General features: G+C 36.9%; 1 protein-coding gene across 2 annotated transcripts in view; it reads right to left on the minus strand.

Moving 5' to 3' along the window:
• The window catches only part of Calcrl (calcitonin receptor like receptor), a 93,645-nt gene that overhangs the window by 30,485 nt on the left and 39,653 nt on the right, over positions 1–23,507 (minus strand). For both annotated transcript variants that reach the window (XM_029536797.1, XM_021193109.2), the window contains 7 exons: positions 16,050–16,130; positions 15,433–15,567; positions 14,377–14,463; positions 11,549–11,678; positions 9,420–9,530; positions 9,034–9,146; positions 6,581–6,672 (listed from right to left, as the gene is read on the minus strand). In XM_029536797.1, coding sequence (XP_029392657.1) covers positions 6,581–6,672; positions 9,034–9,146; positions 9,420–9,530; positions 11,549–11,678; positions 14,377–14,427 — 497 coding nt within the window. In that variant the 5' untranslated portion in view covers positions 14,428–14,463; positions 15,433–15,567; positions 16,050–16,130. The remainder of the gene's footprint in view (positions 1–6,580; positions 6,673–9,033; positions 9,147–9,419; positions 9,531–11,548; positions 11,679–14,376; positions 14,464–15,432; positions 15,568–16,049; positions 16,131–23,507) is intronic.

A 23,507-nucleotide genomic window follows, 5' to 3' on the forward strand; every position in this document is an offset into this window, starting at 1 on the left:
AGAAAGAAAGAAAGAAAGAAAGAAAGAAAGAAAGAAAGAAAGAAAGAAAGAAAGAAAGAAAGAAAGAAAGAAAGAAAGAAAGAAAATATTTTTTAAAGCAAAAATTTTAAAAAATCAGGAAAATTGCTTGGTTATAACATGTGGATAATGCTGGGTAGTTACACAAATATAGCTAGTCTGTGTTCCCAAGTGAATTAGTAACTCATTGTTTTCTGGACAGTTCATAAATGCCAGGTACAGTGTGAGTCTGTGATGTCTAACAGTTTTGTACAAGATAGAAACATTCCACCTGGCAAGGAAGCTCCTCTGGCAGAAAGGTAAACAACTCAAGAGGCCTCAGGAAGTCTCTGAAACTTACCATGTTCACTAGGCCCCCTTCATGACAGCTTAAGCAACAAAAAAAGAGTTCCTCTGAGACCAGTTGAAATCAACCTTTCAGAGAAGATAAGCTGCAAAGAAGACTCTGAGATCAGACCAACTGCCTGGAAAAATCAGAAACCAGACCAACTATGTGGAAGAGGTTTAGACCAAGTGAGGCACCTGGAAGGGAAACTCTCCTGCTGAGCTGCCAGTAGGCTGTGCAATGTGCTCCAGGCTCCCAGCTTTGTGGGCTGTCACATGTGTTGATGTGGTCCTTGGTGATGCAGGCATCTGTCAGTCATTTCTGCTCCTGTCAGTAACTCCTCACCCATATTCCTCTAAGTAACCCCAATAAAACTCATTGGTTCACCAAGTTGGACTTCAGTGGTATTCATACTTTGCTCTGTCATGAGCTCTGTATCTGTGGTGAGTAGATACACATGTAATGTCTCCCGAGGGAAAGTTCTGTTACACAACAGTCTACTTAAAACATAATGGCTCACTTTTTTTTAAAAAGAAAGAAAGAAAGAAAGAAAGAAAGAAAGAAAGAAAGAAAGAAAGAAAGAAAGAAAGAAAGAAAGCGCTGAGCTTACTAAAAACCAGAATTGGACGAAAAGCACAGCACTAGTAAGCATTGATATAAAAATTAAAATATAGTCCGTGCTTTTAAACAGTCTTGTTCCATTTATTAAAAATTATGTGCAGATTCAAATGTGTGCCTGTCATACTAACTCACAATTAAAAGGTGTTTGATAATTTTTAATAAAGTCTAGTAAATAAACAGTTCATTATAATTTTAGTATAAAGATTAGGTAGAAGCAAAGTAATTATTTGCAGTCTTTTAATATTTTTGTAGAGGCCAAGAACCAAATTTCTTAAATTGTTAAATGGTTCATTTGATTTAATAAGATTTTAATTCTGTGCATTATATAATTTTTAAAAAAATTTATTGATTCTTTGTGAGATTCACATTATGTACCCCAATCTCATTCATCTCCCAATCCCTTCATATCCATCTTACAACCTTGCAACCCCTCTACCCAAAAGAAAAAAAGGCAGGGACAGTTCTCCCACCCTCGTGACCTCAGACCAACTCTCCTACCACAGGAGACAAGAGTCAAGGTGGGGATAGGGCCTCTCTCTCTCACAGCAGAGTAATGACAGAGCCAACTCTCTTGTGCTCATACCCTTCTGTCTAGGTCACCCCCAATCCCATCACCAGCTTCAGCTCTACCATGCTGCCTAAGCAAGGTTCAGGATCCTCTCTCAAGTGCTGGAGCAAGCAAGAGATGGGGCCAGCCATCCAGAACGCCTTAGGCGGTGAGAGGCCAGGCTGGCTCTGCACAGCCCTTGGGCATCAGCATGGCCCAAGGAGCAGCCCAGACAAAGATATCCACATGGTCTTTAGTAGTAATATGAGCCATGGAAATTAACACAGATCCTTGCTGCCGGTCACAGACTCAGACATGGCCCTCTGTCAGCACAAGCCATAACTTCACCATGGTCTCAGGTGACAGGGCTGACTACTCCCATCCAGCCGTTCCTCTCCACCCTCGAGTCTCCAATTCCACCTCTCTGCACAATGACTAAACCTGTTTGCTTCTCTTTAGCCCCCATCTCTCCAACACAAACTTGCACATTGCAGTGGGTGGACTACATGGCTGGCAGGCTTCTGGGTGTCTTCCCTGGCCCACACCACATATATCATTATTTTTTTTATATCATTATTTTTAGGAGCAAAATTTTTAGCAAATATCAAGTACTTGTATTTATTACATAATCTTTTATGACTTAGCATAATGGGCTAAGTCATAATCCCAAGTGCTGAGATTAAAGGTGTGCGTTCTTCTTTTATTATACAAACTCTATTCCTAATTATTTAGACTCAAGGGGTTATATTTATAACACTATATATAATCTTAATCTTTTATGACAGCATAATGAGCTACCTATTTCAAAGCATGAGAAGAGAATTTGGGACGATATGAAATTTCTGGTCTTTTTGGGGATGAGGTTTGTATCTGCCTATTGTATCTTTGAAACTAATGTATTTTAAATAAACATGAGTCCAGCTTTGAAAAAGTGATTTTCATAGATAGTTTGGAGGGTTTAAGTCTTGATCTTTAAATGTTGGTTGAATGGTATTTGCTTTTAGAATAAAACAGATGTAAATAAAGACATCAAAACACTAAGCCAGAAATTCTTTCACATTCATATCAATGACAGTTACCTAATAAATTTCTTTTGCGTGAAAACATTTTCACAAGTACCAGCTTCTGTTACATATTTTAACTTAAACATAACTCACTCTAATTCCCATTACAAAATTCCTTCTCCATTCACAGATTCTTAGGTTTTAAAAGAACATTGTAAGTCCTCAGTTCTAGCTATCAACCCAAAGTAAGGGCAACTGACTGCAATATTCTTTTATGTGTATGAGTGTGCATGTAGCACAAGTACATGTGTTTACGCACGTGGAGGCCACCAGTTGACACTAGACATTTTCCTCAAACATTCTCTAATTTACTTTTTAAAGCAGTATGTTCCTTTGAACATGGAGCTTGCCATTTTGGCTAGATTGGCTGGCCAGCAGGACCGTAGAGTTCTTTATTTCCCCAGCCCTAGGATCAGAGGCATCAATTTCCTGCTCCCACCTCTTTACATGGATGCTGAAGATCCAAACTCAAGTCCCCATACTTATGTAGAGAGCACTTTACTGACTGAGTCATTTCTCTGATCTGCCATGTGAATATTCTTGATGGGTTAGTATATGATTTCTGTCTGAGTGACAATTAGGTCTATTGATAACTACATGTTCATTACATTTTGTTTAGCTGTTAAGAGGTTTTTAAATTAAACCACCTATTTCTCTTTGTTACTGTACATTCTCTATTCCTAATTATAATTATTTGTATTTAAGATGTTAAGCTCCTATCACTGTGCACCCTAACCCCTTATGATAACATTCTTTGTACAGTTATGATTTGGTCAACATAGCTATTGTTTCCCTTAATTTCCCAATCTCCTTGATAAGTCATTTATTATGACAGTGTTTCTCCATTGAGAACTGAATGAGTGAGCCGTCTGGTTAGAGATTTAGACTGATACTATACTTTTCCTGGTCCAGTTTGGCTTCAGTATTGTTTGCCTTGGCGGCCCCACTTGCCTCATAAGCCCAGTGAGCATTTATTTTATTAACTCTTGGACTTTTTTTTTTCACATGAGGAAGTAGTATTAATTTTGCTTTTCACTTGTTGGGTATTTTACTGACATGTTTCCTAATTCAAAATTGCATGAGGGCATATGGCCTAGAATTCCAGGAGACCATTGTTTTCTTTCTTACTACTGGTTTTGGAATGCAATGTAATTGCTATTAACTTTATCGCCTTCAGAAACTTAATGCCCTTGGATGTTTTAGCTTATTACATTAAAAAATAGAGACAGTTTAATCTGGAGAGTCTCAGATGGAATGGTTTTTAATTTAAAGAGATTATTATCTCTCAAATGCTTTTAAATTTTTACACCATGTCCACTGTAATTAATTACAGCTTAAGTAAAGAATTCAGGAAGAGTCTTCCGAGAAAATGACCCAGTATAATTCCCAGATATGAAGGATTTAACCAGGCTAGGGAGGCAGAGAAAATAACAGGCAAGATTCATTAATACTTTCATGTTCATGTAAGGTGCAGGGGAAAAAAATCACTCTGATGTTTTAAAACAGAGAATAACAAATAAGCTCTGCATTTGATGCAGTTTTTTAAAGATTGTCTACAGTTGAATAAAGTAAACTGATTTTTAAAAGCCATTAGAATAGCAGCTGGGTGTGGTGGAACACACCTTCAATCCCAACATTTGGAAGACAGAGCTCCATGAGTCTGAAACTAGCCAAGTCTACATACAGTTTTGGGCCAGCAATGGCTACACAGTGGGTCCCTGATAACAAATAATAATTTTTAAAGTTACATAGGATATACTTAGTAGTATTGGTGCCAGAGATAATTAAAACTGGATTTGGTAAGGATATTGAAAGGACTGTAAGGAGAAATGAAAGGGAGAATGAGCTCTCAAATCATTGCTAAATTCCTGATGAATGCAAGTGAGCTTCTGGTGACATCACCGGGGAAGATGGGTGAGTTCGTAAGAAATCTGTCTGAGGTTTGGGAGAGCTGGATGTTATGAATTCATTCCAAGAATATTGCTTTGGGAGACTTTTGAATTGCTATAGTTCAAGAAGCACAAAACCACATATATTTGACCAAGAAATCACAAGGCTTTGAAAAATATAAAAGCTTTGCATAAAAAAACTAAAATATATTGTAAAATCTGGGGCTAGCGAGATGCATCAGTGGCTAAGAGAGTTGGCTACTCTTGTAGAGAATCCAGGTTAAATTCCCAGACCCATGTAAAGGCTCACAAATATCTGTAACTCCAGTTTCAGGGGACTCTAATGCCTCTTCTGTCCCCTATGCATACAAAACTTGCCCATGGAACACAGTACACACACACACACACATGTATGAGAAGATCAGCCATTGTGGAAATCAGTGTGGCAGGAAGATGGGACTCAATCTACATCAAGATCCAGCCATATCATTTTTGGACATATGCCCAAAGGATGTTTCATTCTACCCCAGAGGTATTTAGTGCTCAGACATGTTCACTGCTGCTGATAAGAGTTAGAAATTGGAAACAAACCAGGTGTCTCTCAACAGAAGAATAAATAAAGAAAATGTGGTACATCTACACAATGGATTGAAAAAATTTTAAATGAAATCATGAAATTTGCAGGTAGATGGATGGAATTAGAAAAACATCATCCTGAGTGAGGTCTCCCAGATTGAGAAAGACAAATGTGATACCTATTCACTTATATGTGGATATTAGCTGTTTAAGTCAATGATAACCAAGCAACAGTCCATAGAACCACGGAGATTAGTTATAGAGTAAGGGACGTGGAGGGATGGGGATAAATCTCACTAGGAAAGGGAAATAAAATAGAGTTATTGACAAGTGGGGGTGCTGGGATGGGAGGATCAAGTGTGGATGGGGAGGGAAAGGGGAAGATAAAAGGAATATGGGGAGAAAAAATTTAGGAAACCTGATACAGTAGAAACTTGCTAAAACATATACATATATCAAGGCAATCTAAATCAAATTTCCAAAAAATAGAGGAGGCATCCCCACCTAGCCATCTCTTGTCTACAAATGAAGCTTCCAGTGCTGGAATTGATTACATCTAATTGAGTTGTTCGCCCAAGGGGTCTTATGGGAGCCCAAACAATCCAGTCTGTTGTCAAGACTACAGATTGCTCCCCACAAACTGACAGCAAGGCCCCATTGCTGGATACAACATCTGCACAACTCATTGAACATAGACAAGTCAATATAGTACCTACATAGAACCTTCATCCCTATGTTCTAGCATCTTTGACATAGGAAATCATTCAGCATGTTACCAAAAGAGAAAATTAAACACCAAACCAGTCACTTGACTGACAATGTTATCCCTGCCTGCACAGCGTGCTACTGCAAAGGTGGCATGAAGACTGTGGGCATAACCAACCAATATCTGATTTGACCTAAGGCCCACTCCAGGAGATGCAGCCCATACCTGACACTGTGCAAGTGACCAAGAACCTGAGAGTTAGATAGCCCAGGGACGGAAGGCAAAACCAAACGTTCTTGAACTGTTCTTTAAATAAAAAGCAGCAATAATATGACTCCTAATGAGATTCTGTAATACACATAGATCAGTGCCTTGTTCCACCATCCTCAGAGAAGCTTCTTCCTGTAGCAGATGGGAACACCTCTAAGAACCACAGCCAGACACCATGCAAAGAGTGAGAACTTGGAACACTAACCATAAATGAGATGTCTCCATGAAATCCCTCAGGGCTCAGAAAACCCTAGGTAAGAGGAGGCTAAAAGAAAGAGCCAGAAGTGATGGGGGATACCAAGAAAGTAAGGCCTCTAAACCAACATGATCAAAACACATACTTTAATTTTATATGCCTAATAATTTTATAGAATTAGGATTAAAATAGTCTATTCATATCCTGCCTGTTTCATAAAAATAAAATAAATTTAAAAATACTCCAGTTTACTTTAGGTATTAAACTTAATATTGTTACCTATATTTTGTATATTTTGTCCTCACATGAGCTCAATATGCACATAATTTGAATTCACCACAGTTGTCAAATTACTTGAATGCACTTACTTGAAGTAAAAAAATATGATGAGAGAGATGATCAGAGATGCAATGGATAATCCATGTCCAATTATAGTTAGGTAGAACAGATTCAGGGCTGTCTATAATTGTGCGATAAGAAAAAAAATGTATCTAAAAATCTATATATATATATTAGATAAAATTCAAATGAATAGATTCTACTTTTAAAAGCACATGAAGGTAGATTTACAAACACTTGCTTGAAAACCAATAAATATTTGAAAATATGTAAATGAAAGATATCTATACAAATTTGCCAAATGTTATTTTTAACAATTTTTTTAGATATTCTCTTCATTTATAATTCAAATGCTATCACAAAAGTCCCTTATACCCTCCCCCCACTCTGCTCTCCAACCCACCCACTCCTGCTACCTGGCCCTGACATTCCCCTGTACTGGGGCATATAATCTTTGCAAGACCAAGGGCCTCTCCTGCCAATGATGCCCGACCAGGCCATCTTCTGCTACATATGCAGCTAGAGACACAAGCTCAGGGGGTACTGGTTAGTTCATATTGCTGTTCCTCCTATATGGTTGCAGACCCCTTCAGCTCCTTGGGTACTTTCTCTAGCTCCTCCATTGGGGGCCCTAAGTTCCATCCAATAGATGACTGTGAGCATCCACTTCTGTATTTGCCAGGTACTGGCATAGCCTCACTAGAGTCAGCTATAACAAGGTCCTGTACGCAAAATCTTGCTAGCATGTGCAATTGTGTCTGCGTTTGGTGATTGATTATGGGATGGATCCCCGGATGGGGCAGTCTCTGCATGGTCATTCGTTCTGTCTCAGCTCCAAACTTTGTCTCTGTAACTCTTTCCATGGGTATTTTGTTCCCCATTCTAAAGAGGGATGAAGTATCCAGACTTTGGTATTCCTTCTTCTTGAGTTTCATCTGTTTTGCAAATTGTATTTTGGCTACTCTAAGTTTCTAGACTAATATCCACTTATCAGTGAAGGCATATCATGTGAGTTCTTTTGTGACTGGGTTACCTCACTCAGGATGATATCCTCCAGATCCATCCATTTGCCTAAGAATTTCATAAATTCATTGTTTTTAGTTGGTGAGTAGTACTCCATTGTATAAATGTACCACATTTTCTGTATCCATTCCTCTATTGAGGGACATCTGGATTCTTTCCAGCTTCTGGCTATTATAAATAAGGCTGCTATGAACATAGTGGAGCATGTGTCCTTATTACCAGTTGGAACATCTTCTGGATATATGCCCAGAAGAGATATTGCTGGATCCTCTGGTAGTCCTTTCCAAATGTTATTTAAAACTTATAAGCCATGTATTCTTTTATTTAAGGAATCAGAAATCACATTGAATCTTTAAGGTAACACATTTGTTGATCTAGTTTAGACTGTACAGCATTAAATATTCAAAATCAAAAAATACTCAATGGTTTAGTTTACTCAAAGTTAAAAACCTATTGAGGTTTTCTATTTCTTTTCACAAATCTGAGGCTCAGAGACAGATCTTAATATGGAAACTTAAAAGATCCTTTGATCTATATAATGTATTTTAACATTCTTTTAGTTTTTCATTTCTTTCTTTGTTTCTTTTTCTATTTTCTTTACCATATCATTTATAGGGATTTTGTTTATTTGCTTGCTTGCCTGCTTGGTTGGTTAGTTGTTTGTTTGGTTGGGTTTGGGTTTGGGTTTGGGTTTGGGTTTGGGTTTGGGTTTGGGTTTGGGTTTGGGTTGGGTTTGGGTTGGTAACTTAAACACCTCTAAATAGGCAAAGCACGCATGATATATAACACAGTGATAGCTTGTGGTTTGAGTGATTGCACTCTCCTGGCTGCTGGAAGAAAGTACACTTATCTTGTTTAGCCCAAGAGGGTTTTCTTATCCATGGCCATGGGACAGATAAAATGCCAAACAGGAAACACATGTCACTGTTCACACTTTCAATCATACACACACACACAACTGAAAATACATAAAAAATATCACAATCAAGCTTTCCTCTGTGACTTTGTCCTTAACCATGGCTTTAATTTTAAGTTTCAACACAGGAACAAGAGTGAGAGTGTCCTGCACAGCCGGTTAGACTGAGGGGCAGGTGGAGGTTTAAATCCCACTGAGCATTTCCTGTCTGCCTAGGAACAGTTTTTGAGGTAATTCTAGAATTTCACTAGAAATGAAAGTTTTCCCTTATATTACACTTTTAAGATATATTTTCTTTGGAAAATCAGAATCCACCCCAATTCTGAGGTATTGACTTATAAATACACAGTTATCTAACAGGGTTACTTCCCTAGTGTAATGACAGAATTAATAGCAGCTTTTCCACAGATTCTTTCTCATTGTTCTTCTCAAATGATATTAGGAAACAGTTTTACTGTGGAATGGAACACTGACTTCTTTCTAGTACTGCATTGCTCTGATTTTAAAATGTAAGTCCAATTTCAACTTGCGATGGTTACATACCTTCACTTTCTCATGTGTGCTGTTATTACACAGGGTGTAGTTGGTCCATGTTCTATTACTATCCGGATGCCGAAACCAGTGTCCATCTTGATCACAGATCTTTGTCACCTTCTCTTTAATAGTAAAAAAGAAACAAAGAAAAAGAGTTAAATAAACGTATAGTTTCTGTTCAATTCCCCCCCTCCCGCTTTGGTTAAATGAATTCAGAAATAGAAAGTTAAAACTAAGATAGTTATATACTGCAAATCTTTCTAGGCTACTTTTGTGACAAGTTCCAAATGCATTTAATAACATGTTTTTAATATTTAATAACACTTATAAATATTAAATAACAATGTTCACTTTACAGATTTCAGTAAGATCTGTAATTAAATTCTGGACTCTACCTGAAGGATCAAAATCCTGAAAGTAGTCAGGGCAGTATTGCATTGATTCCGTCCCTGCTGCAACATCATTCCAGCATAGCCATCCGTCCCAGGTCCTATTGCAGTAAAGGCCTGAGAGGGGAAATAAAAGCGAAGGGTCAGCAAGTCTCTGTGGCTACCCATGAGTCAACTCTTAAGGAAGGTTTCTTGGTGCCTTGGTGGAAAGAAGCCTCCTGGAAATGAAGGTGTATAAAAGCAACAGTTGCTTGATTTTTGTCACTAAGTAATCACTACAGCAACTATTAAGAATTATTATCAATGATATTCAAACCAAACTTAGAGATGACTCTGCATAAATATTAGATCAGTTTAATTTCTTCAAGGCAATTGTTCAATAAATCAGACTGTCCTTAATGATTGTATTTAACCATGAGGCAGTGGTTAATTAGTGTCCCTGTAGTAATTTTTTAAACCAAAAAGTAAAGCATATTTTATTTAGAAACTATATTCTTCTCTCTCTCTGTGTCTGTCTGTCTGTCTGTCTGTCTGTCTCTCTCTCTCTCTCTCTCTCTCTCTCTCTCTCTCTCTCTCTCTCCTGTTTGTTTTTGTTTTGCTTTTTCAAGACAGGGTTTCTTTGTATAGCTCTGGATGTCTTGGAATTTGCTCTATAGAGCAGGCTAGCCTTAAACTCATAGAGGTCAACCTGCCTTTGCCTCCCAACTTCTCAAACTAAAGTGCTCACCACCACCACAGGCCAGAAAATGTATTTTTAAGGAAAATATTTGAGCATTTTCTGAAACAAATAACTTCTAGTCAATATTACTATTTTAACATATAAACATAATCATTCTTTGTTTTCATCAATGTAAGGATAAAGAAGCTTTTGTAATATATTATGTATTACATATTATAATATATGCATAACAAAAAATATGTATACCAAAATAACATTAATGTTCTAAGAATATCTAATCAAAAATTATAACAATCTCTAAGTCCAAAACTAAGTAGAACATTGACTGCTGCATGAAATATTTGTTAATAATCGTGTATCTGTACAACAATCTTGTGACCATTTTAGCCCCAATAGAGCCATAATAATTCTGGTATCTGAGAACTCTAAATAATTACAAACCTTTAAAAAGCAACTAAGACAACCACAGCTTTCTTTCCTGTCATCTTAAATAAATTTAAAATGTTTCCCATCATATATGGATGATAAAATAATTATAATGTATAGAAGAACACTTGTATTGCTTTAGAAATCATATTATTCGTGTCCAAGTTGCCATTATAAAAGTCTGTGTGTAAAACACTTGAACATGGGTAGCATGATGCATCACATTGTCTATTTTTTTAATTGGGTTCTGTGGTTTCAGAGTGAGATAGTTATCTTTAAGATGGATTTCAGACACGTGAAGTATTTTTGAAAGGTAATTTAATCTCAAGTATTTTTTACAGATTGCAAAATGCATTGTAAAGTTGAGATAAAATAAACAGTGATCCTGAACTTTTACCACAGAATTGTTTTATTGTGAAAATATTTTCCTATTGCTCAACATTATTTTTTAGTACTTAAACCTTTATCTAGATCATTTGCAAAGAGTTAGTTCACTAGTTTTAAAACAATAATATCAAATAAAATGATGCCAGTTAACATAGAATTGGTATGCAGTCACATTCAAGTTTTATTAAGCAAAGTATTTTATAAAAAAATAAATTTATAAGTTACATGAACTGATGGTCAATACTTATTGACTTATCTTATTTCAATATTAATATCTTGTCTTATTTTAATATTAAAGAATAAGTTGGGCTGGGCAGTGGTGGCGCCTGCCTTTAATCCCAGCACTTGGGAGGCAGAGGCAGGCGGATTTCTGAGTTTGAGACCAGCCTGGTCTACAGAGTGAGTTCCAGGATAGCCAGAGAAACCCTGTCTCGAAAACAAAAACAGAGAGGGGGGAGAGGGAGGGAGGGAGGGAGGGAGGGAAAATAAGTTGTATCATGTCATAAAACACACTTCACAATTACATAATAAAATTTGTACATAAACCAGAAAACAAGCAACTAATTTTGATTAGTAGATGTAAGAAAGTGCATAGTTTTCTTTTAATTACATGTTCGGTACATCTAGTGTTAGTTGCAGCTACCTTCTGCTGATGGAAAGGGGTCATGCATAATCTTTTGGTAACACTCATATTGAGCTGTCATGATCTTGTTTCTAGTGACTCCCAAGTCTGTTTGGTTCACGCCTTCTTCCGACTCTGCTGAGATGAGAGCCTGAGGGAACAATAGAACAACGCTTTAGTGGTGGAATGGTTAGATCTCTTGCTGGTGGAAAACAGCAAGAGCAGTGGGGGTTGGATACAAAATGACTCTCCTGAGGAAACCCCCCAATGTGGAGAGTCTGCCAGTTTCCATAGTCTAAACTCTTACTGTGTCCGGTTTCAAACAGCATTCAGGGTGCCACAAATGTCAGCACCGAGAGGCTCCGTTGGCTCCCAAAGCCTGTGATACTTGGCTGACCACAACACAGCCTAAACATCTGTTCAAAAACGCAAACAGTTCTATCTAGAGTCCCTTGGTGGTTTATCTGCTCTTTCAATGTCGATAAACTATGTACCACTACTTCCAGCAGAAAATGGCATCCAGATACCAGGGAGTACTGGCCACATGGAAAATAATCAAACTTTGTCCATTTGTAATATCAAAATCATAATTTTTTTCCACCTCACTGGGTGGCACCCCATTGCCTGATTAGCATTAACATTGACTTATTTTCTGGTAGGCTTGAATTTCCTGAGAGACTTAGAAAGCAGCCACCCTGGGAAGTAACAAATGAAATTCTAGAACATCAAAACTATTTTTAAGTCATTTGAATTTATTCTTTAATGTTGTGGGTTGAACCCAGTGCCTCATGTAGGCTAAGCAAACATTTCGCCTATCCCAGGACAATATTAGAAAAAAAAAAAAAAAAAAACACATAAAACCATTTTTCTGGGAAAGTTTTGATAGAAACTAAGCAGAGTAATAATAATTCCAAATATATTTACACACTGTCCATGAATGAATTCAAGGGAAGGGGTCATGGTTCCTTACATCGCACTGTGCTATATTAACTGGTAAACTGCTACAGTATTGTCTGTAGAGAGCTCATGGTGACCCATGTATCTTGCTGGCACACTTAACAGGGGCTGTTAGCTGAAGAAACAGTTCTGTCTTTTGAAGTCTAGCCAGTTACCCAAGATAACATCTTATATGTGCAGACACTGGACACCTTCTAGACTCGAAGGTGTTTTCCAGTGCATATACTCGCAGAAATGTGATATTGGGTTTTTTTTTTCTCTCATTTCAGTTTTCAGTACTTTTTGTAAATTTCCTTTGTTTGAATCCTTTTGAGGGTTTTGCTTGGAAACACCACAGGAAAGTTAGTTACTGGCACAGAATTAGATGAGACTATGTCTCTGGGTTTCTTGTATGCATAAAGAGAAGAGCAGCATTGATTGCTTTAACGCAATGCAGAGAAAAAGATGAAGAGAAACAACACTACAAATAAGCAGTAAACATGAAGTGTGTAGCTCTTTGGGGTTTGTTAATCCTCTGGCTTCACCTCTGGCTTCACATCTCTGGCACATGCATGTAGAGATGCACATGGATGCGCGCACACATATGGAGACATATTTGCCCCAAATTTAGCATCAAGATCTATTTGAACGAGTGATTTATTAATGAATGAGTAAACCAATGTAAAATGCAGTATGTTTCCTAGTAATTTTCAATCGATAAATGCCAATCAATCGGTGGACCAAAAAAAATTTTTTAAAGACTAGAATATAATTTTTTCAAAGATAATTCTGAATCTATGTGTCTCTGTAAACATATTTTATGTACCGTGTATATTTGTACTACTATAAAGCAGCATTCCAGTATTTTTCCAACTTTATCACTTTTGAGTTTTGCACGTTTGAATCTATTGATATCCCAACCTCCTTCCAAGGACCCAACAAACCATATTGGTTAAAAAATTCAAAGTATAAAAAAAAAATACTAAAAGGAAGTGAATTATTGCCGTGTTAATTGGATATAAAAATGAAATCAGCTTACTCATCTACCAACTACTTTAGCTTGTCCTTATTAACTTTTACCAATAAGAGGCATGTTGTAAGTAAAACATAGTCATAACTAATGAATAAGTATGTAGGGTGAGAATCACAAAAGAAGTCACTAGATATGCACTCACTGATAAGCGGATATTAGCACAGAAACTTAGAATACCCAAGATACATTATGCAAAACAAAAGAAAACCAAGAAGGATGACCACTGGGTGGATACTTCATTCCTCCTTAGAATAAGGAACAAAATACTCATGAAAGGATATAGGTACAGAGTCAAAATTTAGAGCTAAGATGAAAGGATGGACTATCCAGAGACTACCCCATTCGGGAGTCCATCCCATCATCAGCCACCAAACCTAGATACTAATGCTCATGCCAGCAAGATTCTGCTGAAGGGACCCTGATATTGCGGACTCTTGTGAGGCTATGCCAGTGCCTGGCAAACACAGAAGTGGATGCTCACAGTCAGCTAATGGATGGAACACAGGGTCCCCAATGGAGGAGCTAGAGAAAGTACCCAAGGACCTGAAGGGGGCTGCAACCCTGTAGGTGGAACAACAATATGAACTAACCAGTACCCCCTGAGCTCGTGTCTCTAGCTGCATATGTAGCAGAAGATGGCCTAATCAGCCATCATTGGGAAGAGAGGCCCCTTGGTCTTGTAAACTTTATATGACCCAGCACAGGGCAAGGCCTGGGCCAAGTAGTGGGAGTGGGTAGGTAGGGGAGCAGAGGTGGGGGGAGGGGTATAGGAAACTTTTGGGATAGCATTTGAAATGTAAATAAAGAAAATAATAAAAAATAAAAAAAATTAAAATACATACAAGCACTGAAAAAAAAAATATGTAGGGTGAGTACTTACCATATTAAGAGGCAAGAAAAACAGAAAACATAGTATATGCTTTTTATCCATTATTAGAGTCCAAATGAAATGTGCTGTATGTTCAAGCTATAATAAAAATGAAAGAAATAAAGTTCAATACTCATGAAACTAACATATGCTTCAAAAGAAAATATCTGTTATAATTCTACACTAACTCTAAAACAGATTTTTGAATCACCTAGGAGACACATCTGTGAGGAATTATGCATATTAAGTTAGTCTCTGGGCATGACTATGAGGGACTGGGTTAGTTGATATGGGAAGACCTTGATAACTGTGGACAGTAGCATTCTGTGGCCTGGGATCATGAACTCATTAAAGAAGGAAAAGTAGGCAGAATGGGAGCAGCCATTGCAGCCTGCTTCTCGTAGACCCAGAGTGACCACATGGTCCAAGTCTGTACCATGCTTGCTTTCTGTGACAACCTGGCCTAAACCTTTAAACTTTGAGCAAAGATAAATCCTCTTTACGTTTGTTTCCTCATAGGTATTTTGTCAAAATGATAAGAAAAGTAATTAATACAGAAATTAATCAGAAAATAAAAAGATTCTCAAAGTCTTCTACATTGTTGAAATAAGGCTCTGGGGTTGAACAGTAACATGCATATGTTAATCTAATATTAGATCACATTCTTAGCTGGTAAAAAAAAAAAAAAAAATGGCCTCTCAAACACCATCTGCCAGCTGAATACTAAGAAACAGACTCTGTGGAACTGATGTCCCTAAAGATTACTTCCTAACACACTAGTTTTCTCGTGGTTGTCATGATATAGCCATTGAACATAATACACATTTAAATTGATATGTAGCAATGACTTTTTAAAGGAAACCAAAAAACTTCAGTAGATATTTACCACTGAACAATGAACTTGGATTGAATTCTGTCAGAAAACAAAGCATAGCTATTTTCAGAATAAAATTAGGAAGCCCCTTTCCACATGACCCCAGGTCGTCTGCTTTTTTTGTGACCTGTTTTGAGAGCACTCCACCACTCTTATGATTGAATATGCTCCACTGGTTGCCCGCAGTGACTCACCTAGGTAGCTGCTGCAGCTGTTCTTGTCAATCATAAGCAATCTTCTGGTTTATCTTCTATCAATATTGTTTCTCTTCTATCAATAAGCAACCTGTGACCTTGGATTTGTTTTTTAAGATCTTAAGAAAAGTATACCTGAAAATCAGGAAGGACTCTATTAATCTTACATCTTAAAAAATACTGCTAGATTGAAAAATGTGAAGCAAATTTTCTGCAGTTAAGTAATTAACAAATTGATTTTTCCCTGGGAATAAACCACCAACCAAAGAAAACATATGGTGGAACTCATGGCTCCAGCTGCATATGTAGCAGAGGATGATCTAGTTGGTCATCAATGGGATGAGAAGACCTTGTTCCTGTGAAGGTTCTATACCCCAGTCTAGGGGAATGCCAGGGCCAGAAAGCAGGAGTGGGTGGGTTGGTGAGCAGGGCGAGGGCAGAAGGGGTAGGGGTAGGGGATTTTTGGAGGGGAAACCAGGAAAGGGGATAACATTTGAAATGTAAATAAAGAAAATATCTAATAATAAAAAATTAAAAATGAATTAAAAAATTTAAAAATGATATTTTAGTTGTTAATTAGATTTTACCCCTGGAAAATCTAATTTCCAAATACTTACATGCACAATTGTCTCCAGACTCAAATCACATTTTCTCCTGAATATTGTCTTCAAGAATTTTTTAATTACAAGGGTCATGACCTAAAATATGAATAGATTTAAAATAATTTAATATGATGTTAACAAGACATAATTATTTCCATAGGAAACTGAAATTTTCTAAGCAATATCTCTACTAAAATTAGACATTCTTGAGTTATTCTAATTTTTAATGAACTATGGAAATGATACTGAGAAACAATCTTTAACCTGACTTTTAGACCCCACCCCGAAACCAGGAAGGATACACATGCTTATTTTATCTATCCTTGAATTTTATTTTTAAAAATATTGATATTTGTAAAATAATTTAGTATATATAACACTTAAATATACAGTAGATCTTTTGTAGTTCTGTTCAATTAGTAGCCTCAGTATGCCGACTAGCAGTTACTCTATTTCTTTTTGTAAAAAAATATATATATATATATACATATATATATATATTATCAAGTATTGTTGATTTTCATAATAATGGAACCACCTGTTTGAATTAAATAGTACTTGATTGTGTGATACAGCTGAGGTAGTCGGTCCAGAAATCAGAACTACTCAAGGAAGAAGAAACATGACTCACAAATTTATGACTTAGCATTGAACTAAAAAGTCTGGTTACTGATGAGATTATTTTCTTCAGTCAATACATTGCTTATTCATTGAATAGATGCTATTTTTCTTTTCTTTATTTTTCCATTAATTGATTAATTAATTAATTAACTTTATGTCCTGATGAGAACTTCAGTTCCCTCCTCTCCTCGAAGTCCTTCACTCTCACTCCCATCCTTCTATACCCTGCTCCCTTTCTCCACAGAGGAGAGGAGACCTTCCATGGATATCAACCCGCCTTGGCATATCAAATCTATTTGATTTTTCCCTTCTTAGTGAGAATGAAGCATCTTTCCTTGGGCCCTACCTACTACTTAGCTTCTTTGGATTTGTGGGTTGTAACATGGCTATCCTGAACTTTATGACTAATATCCACTTTTAAATGAATATATATCTTGTTCGTCTTTCTGGGTCTGAGTTCCACACTCGGGATGATCTTTTTCTAGTTCCATCCATTTGCCTGTGGATTTCATGATGTCAATGTTTTTAATAACTGAGTAGTATTCCATTGTGCAAATGTACCATTTTTGTTTATAATGTTTGAATATGTCAGTCACTGCATGAAACTTTTCAATATAAATTATAGATTATATAAAAACACAGTTGGCCTAGAATTTTCATATTTCCTATGAGTAAGTAATTTTCAAAGTAGTTATAGTTTCAAGGAAAATATTTCAAGGCCTAGTGATGCATGCCTTTAATCCCAGGAGGCAGAGGCAGGCAGATTTCTCTGAGCTCAAGGTCAACGTGATAACACTGGGAGTTTGAAGCCAAACGGGGCAGGACAGCGAGACCCTGTCTCAAAAGGACATAATCAAAACATCTGTCTTGAACATGAATTTATGTGTTTTTATTGGTCTGTTAATATATTTTCCTTAGGTATTTATGACTTGAGTAGATTTTTCTGTATTCCTTAATATCTTTGTGTGATTTTTATAAGTGCTTTCAATCATTCTGCTGTAAAGTAATGGGTGTGGGTTTCTGATCTTGTCAGTGAAGCTTCAAATATAATTCAGAATCAATGAAAAAATAAAATAAATGTAAAAAACAGAAGAAAGCAGTTTTCTGGGGTGAGAGAGATACATGAATTGCATTAAAGGAAGACAAAGGTGCATGTAGGCTTTTCAAAGTTCTTATCATGACAATGATAACTTATTAGGATGTTGGTTAAGGAAAGTCAATTACAGCAGTGTACTGTTCGTCACAAAGTAACATGTTTCATCTGGAGCTGGGGACAGTACGGAGAACTCCAGGTTTCCTGGAATTGTTCGTGAGTTAATGATTCATTGGAGCCCTGACAGTTTGACCTGTGAGCCACTTCCAGTCTTACTGTATTGCAGTTATTACCTGACATAAAAGCAAGATGTCAATATTTATGTGTTAGATTAATAGGAACCGAATTTTATAGATACTGTATCTCTATACTTAGGTGAATATATCTTACTTTTATCTCATTAGTTCAACTCATGTGACATTGCTAATAGTGATTAATTTTGCATCATTTTCTCATTCAAACTATGGAAAGACAATTCATTGTTCTGATTGACGTTTAAATCGTAAGTAAAATTGCAAGTAAATAAATTATACTTAAAAATTATATTTGCAAGCCTCTATTTTTGGTGGTTACATAGTAGTATGTGAAGTAATTAAGTATTAAAGAATCTTTTTCTAGAAAAAAAAAAAGGCCAGAAACATGGCTGAGAAGGTAAATGTGCTTCCCACCAAGTCAAATGACCTGATGACCCACAGGGAAAATGCAAAACTAAACTACTGCTAATAGGCCTCCATTGTCCATCCATACGCCATACAAGTGCCTCCCCCACCACAGAAACACACATACAAATTAAAAAGTGGATATGAAACACTAAATAAAAGGTTACAAAGCAAAACGCATGAGCTATTTTCTATGACTGGCTACTCTTCATAAAAATATTAGCTTCACAATTTTGACTATTCATTCTCTGCTATCTCTAGTTTGCCTTCAGTATAGATAGAGTCCAGATGTAGCAAATTTCTTTGGAACCACAAACTTGTTTGTTCTCAGATATCATACAACTTTTCCTTCATCTAGGATAATTGGAATATTGAATAATATAACTGAATTGCTTTATTATATAAATTTAAAATACTAGACCTGCCAAAGGTCCTCTGAGATAAAAGTTTAATCTTTTTGTCAGCAGTCTCTTGCTGTAGTGCATTCTTACTGTACGTCTTCTATTCTCCTTTCTTTTGCTGATATGGTTCTTCAAAGACAGAAACCACATCTGGGTCATCGGGGCACTTTCCTGACTGGAAACTCATAAATGTTTACTGAATACATAAATAAATGAATAAATTAACCAACAAAAAAAGCAAAATTACTTTCAAGAATTTTTTACCTTAAGTAGCAATTATTATTTCTTATTTTAGAAAGCTTTTTATTGTGAGGCTATTCCAACGGTCCGCAACCTGTCCATATTTGATATGTGGCCTGATTAGATATCCTGCATATCTGATATTTACATTATGATTCAAAACAGTAGCACAATTACAATTATGAAGTAGCAATGAAATAATTTTATATTAAAGGTGTGGGGTCACCAAAACATGAGGAACTGTACTAAAGGATTGCAGCATTAGGACGGTTGAGAACCACTGATCTATATTGACAATGAAATTCCGATGTTAAAATGCTCATACAAGCACCTCTACTTTTTTTACAAAATAAGATCATGAAATCGATTTAGTCTTCAAAACTGCAGGTGCCAAGGGGTCGAACAAGCAGTGGTCTACTAAGTTTGGACTGCATCTACACTAAGCAAATTTAAAACACTGGGAGCTATGTTTAAAAGATCACCACTTCATAGTCCTCGGCCTGTATGTAAAAATATATATGAATCGGAATATAACTAAATATTATTCTGTTTGGAAAACAGACTGGTTTAACAAAACAGTGCTTTGATGATTTCCATACACGGTGAGATTAAATTTCCTTCATTAAGTCCTGAGGCTAAACCCTTCAAGTCAAAGTGCTTCAAAATCATGTTTGGAGATTCCCCAAACACAACATTCTACCCGACACTGATCTTATTTTTGTTGTTATCTACTAGATTTCAGACTCAGAGCTCTAAAAAGGCATCTTAGTGAGATTTATCTGAGCAGTTGCCAAGTCATCTTGGCCGCAATAACCAAAGAAATCGTCTCAATGCGAATAGCTCCACTTTCTAGCTTTCCCTCGTCACGCAGTCCCTTTTGATCTGGAAAACATGCTCCTATGGATAAGGCTGTGCTTTCCACATGAGTGCCTCACTTGGCGGAGCAGCCAGATCACCCCGTCTTTGTCCAGATTACAGCAGCAAGTTTGTGTGATAATCATCCATCACTTAGTGGACACTTGTTCCCTCCACAAGACTCAACCATGGGTTGACTCATCTATGGGGTCATTCAATTTATGGCTGTCACCTGCTCTTACGAGCACTGATCTGAGTTTCCCTGACAATGGTCACAAGCAATGACTGGGGCAATGGAAGAATCGCTCCTTTTGCCCTGGATCTTTTAGGTTAGTCATAGATGGACCATGGGCAGGTAACTAGATAGCACCATGGCAAACATAACTGAAAGTCAACCTACATTGTGTCTCACATTGGTAGATGCAGTTTTTTAAGATGACTCCAGGAGAAGTACACTTACTTGTTTCCACTTTTATGACATTGATGCTTTCCACACTTCTTCTGACTGACTCATCCTGCAAGTGTTGGTTTACATCTAACCCATTTAAATGCATGTTTTTATTAAAATGCATTCCATATTAATCAACTATCACTCTTAAGCAAGTGATCTTTCAGATCTTAATTTACTGACAACTGAATGAGCCATTGTGAAACACAGTAAGTAGTTTTCTTTCAGATTTGGGGAGAGAGAGCAAGTCAGTGAAAGGGGTTCGATGTAAGCAGTGAATTCTGTGAGTAGAGTCCCCACGTGTCCTGTTGTTTGTTTGGATGACACTTGTCAGGCTCCAAGAAGCTACCATTTACTCTCAGCTGAGTCTGTAATCACAGTGGCACTGGGAGGACTTGCATACATCTTCCCCTTTTGGCTTACAGTCTCAAGGATTGTTTATGAATGATTTCTTTTCCCGTCTCAAAGTTTAAAAGGCTGGAAAATTTGGTTTGTTCAAAGCAGTTTTCCTTAAGTACAAGTAGAACAATACAATCCTGTTTCTAAATATTCTCCTCACTTGCCTGGACAACCACCAAATTTTCAATTTATTTCATCTCAGAAAGAACTTTGAGAAACAAAAAGTGTCTTCAAATGCAGATATGTTTTAAAACCCTAGACATCTGGGGTTGAAGAGATTAGGTAAGTAATAGAGAACTAGCATGACAAGCTTGTGCAAGACACTAGATTTGACTCTCAGTGCTAAATAAAAAAATAAATAAAAACAGAAGTTACTTGAAACACAGCTGGGCTAGCCAGTCACTACATTATATAATGTACCCTTCTGATTTTAATTTTCAAACCTGCCATGTGTTTGCTTATGAAATAACCTTTTCTGTCTCTATAAAGTTCATGAATTTTGAAGAGGACCCTGCCCTTAGCCACCCATATATACATATATCTATATCTATATCTAGGTAGATAGATAGATAGATAGATAGATAGATAGATAGATAGATAGATAATGTTAATCAATATGATTTGTCAGAACACTAGAATGCAAATGTTTGCATGCTACCTGAAAGCTTGCTTATTTTTTCACATATATTACTTATTCTTATTCATATATATATATACATATATATATGTGTGTGTATGTGTGTGTGTATATATATATATATATACACTTTACATTTGTTTTTTGTTATAAGTTAATTTTTAGTTGAGTTGCCTAATCCTAATATTGAAAGAGTATGTTCACTCTAAGAAAAAAAAATAGCCTCCAACTTCTATTCCTCTGCTTCTTAAATATCCTGAGTTATTTTAGGCACAAAGCCATATTTCTTTGCTTATTTATCCAGTCACTACAGAGCTGGCCAACAGAAGCTTCATTTCCCACACATATCTTGATGCTCTAATATCCTAAACTGAGGCTTTGCAAAGATCAGTTATGCCTCGACGAGCACATGCATTCCCTTCTTGTAGTACATCAGACAAGCCGTTTCTACTCTGTCAACACAAAAGATAAACGTTCTCCTCCATCCTTCCCACAGGTTAGAATTCCTTTCTCACAGTCTTAAAAAAAAATCTATTATAGAGGGGAAATGTTAACGTAAATGTCTCAAAGTATGGGTTTTTTTCTTTTATCATCATTACTTTTTGACAAAACTTAAATCTTTACACTAAAATTATTACAATTTACCAATTTGCTTCACAGACAATATAGTCATTGATAGAGATGTGATAGCCTAAGGTTTTAATGGTACAGCTGAACCTGGCCCAAGATAGCCTATGCAGTGTTAAGACAAATCCAGTAGAAAAGTTACTGGGATCTCAAAGGATTGCACCAAAGACTTTAACAGCCTATTGTCATTGCTCTTGAATACCCTCCAGATACGATGATAAGACCTTACTGATGAAGATCACACATGCCTGAGTAACAGAACACAGAGAAATCAACCTGATGCTGACTTCATGCCAACTGTCTAGCTTTCTTAGCTCTGGAAATCACAGCAGCGCAAAAGAAAGGAAATTATCAACCTTACCAGCTGTGAATCCTGTGAGCTACAAGAATAACTGTCCTGGCAAAGCATGCCTACTGGTACAGTAGTGGCAAACTCATGCCTGGTACCAAACTGGGTCAAAATGTCATGACTATCTAGAAAATAATAATATTATTAGGCTAAATGGACACAGTAATAAATTTAACCCCTGCCCAAGTTCTTATCTTTATAACCATATATTAGTGTATCTCTCAGTCCTCAGCAGGAGAACAATTATTGACAATTATTATACAGACTCACAATTCTCACAGAGAATGAGAGACTGGAAAACTCAACCTTGAATGGAGTATTTATAGCTCAACCCTACCATTAAGAGGGGTTTGCAAGAAATAGCAGGCAGGAAAACTGTAAGAGCCAGAAAAGGTGAAGGACTATCAGCAAACAGGACAGATCGCCATATGAATTGATTATGACAGCATGGAAAAGACCTTCACTCGCTCAAGCTTACAGAATCCCAGAATGGAATGGGGGTAGTTGGCCAAGAAGTTTTACCACTGTCTCAGTAGCTCATGGCAACTGACAGTGTCTGGAAGAAGAAAGGGTGTCTTTTTAGGTGTGAACCTGTGTGGTTGACCTCATTCTGAGGGTTGGCCCCATACTCAAGAGTGTCTGAGAAACACCAAGTGGACCAATAGGGAGACAGAGAAGGTGGGAGAGGAGGAAGGAAGGAGAGAGGTTACAAAGATAGGGAGAGAAACGGAGGGAAAGAAATTGATTGGGCAAGAAGATGGGGTGGATCTGAAAGGAGATTGAAGAAAAAAGCTGAATGTGATCCAAATGTATTGTATTGATCAAATCATTCATAATACTATTTTCAAAAGGAGCACTTGCTGTTCTTGCAGAGCTCCTAGATTTGCTTTCTTCACCTATATCAGGCAGCTCACAAGTACCTGGTACTCCAGTTCCAGATATCTAACGCCCTCTAGCCTCCTCGGGTACCTGTATGCATGTGAGGAATCATCAACTCACACAGACAGACTGACTGACTGACAGACAGACAGACAGACAGGCAGGCAGGCAGACAAAGATAAACAAATAAATCATTTTAAAAAGATGTATATCCCTAAAATCTTAAATCTCCTGACATTGATTTTGCTGTTTGTTTTTAATGTCT

The sequence above is a fragment of the Mus pahari genome, chromosome 3, assembly GCF_900095145.1.
Source record: "Mus pahari chromosome 3, PAHARI_EIJ_v1.1, whole genome shotgun sequence".
Taxonomy (NCBI): Eukaryota; Metazoa; Chordata; class Mammalia; order Rodentia; family Muridae; genus Mus; species Mus pahari.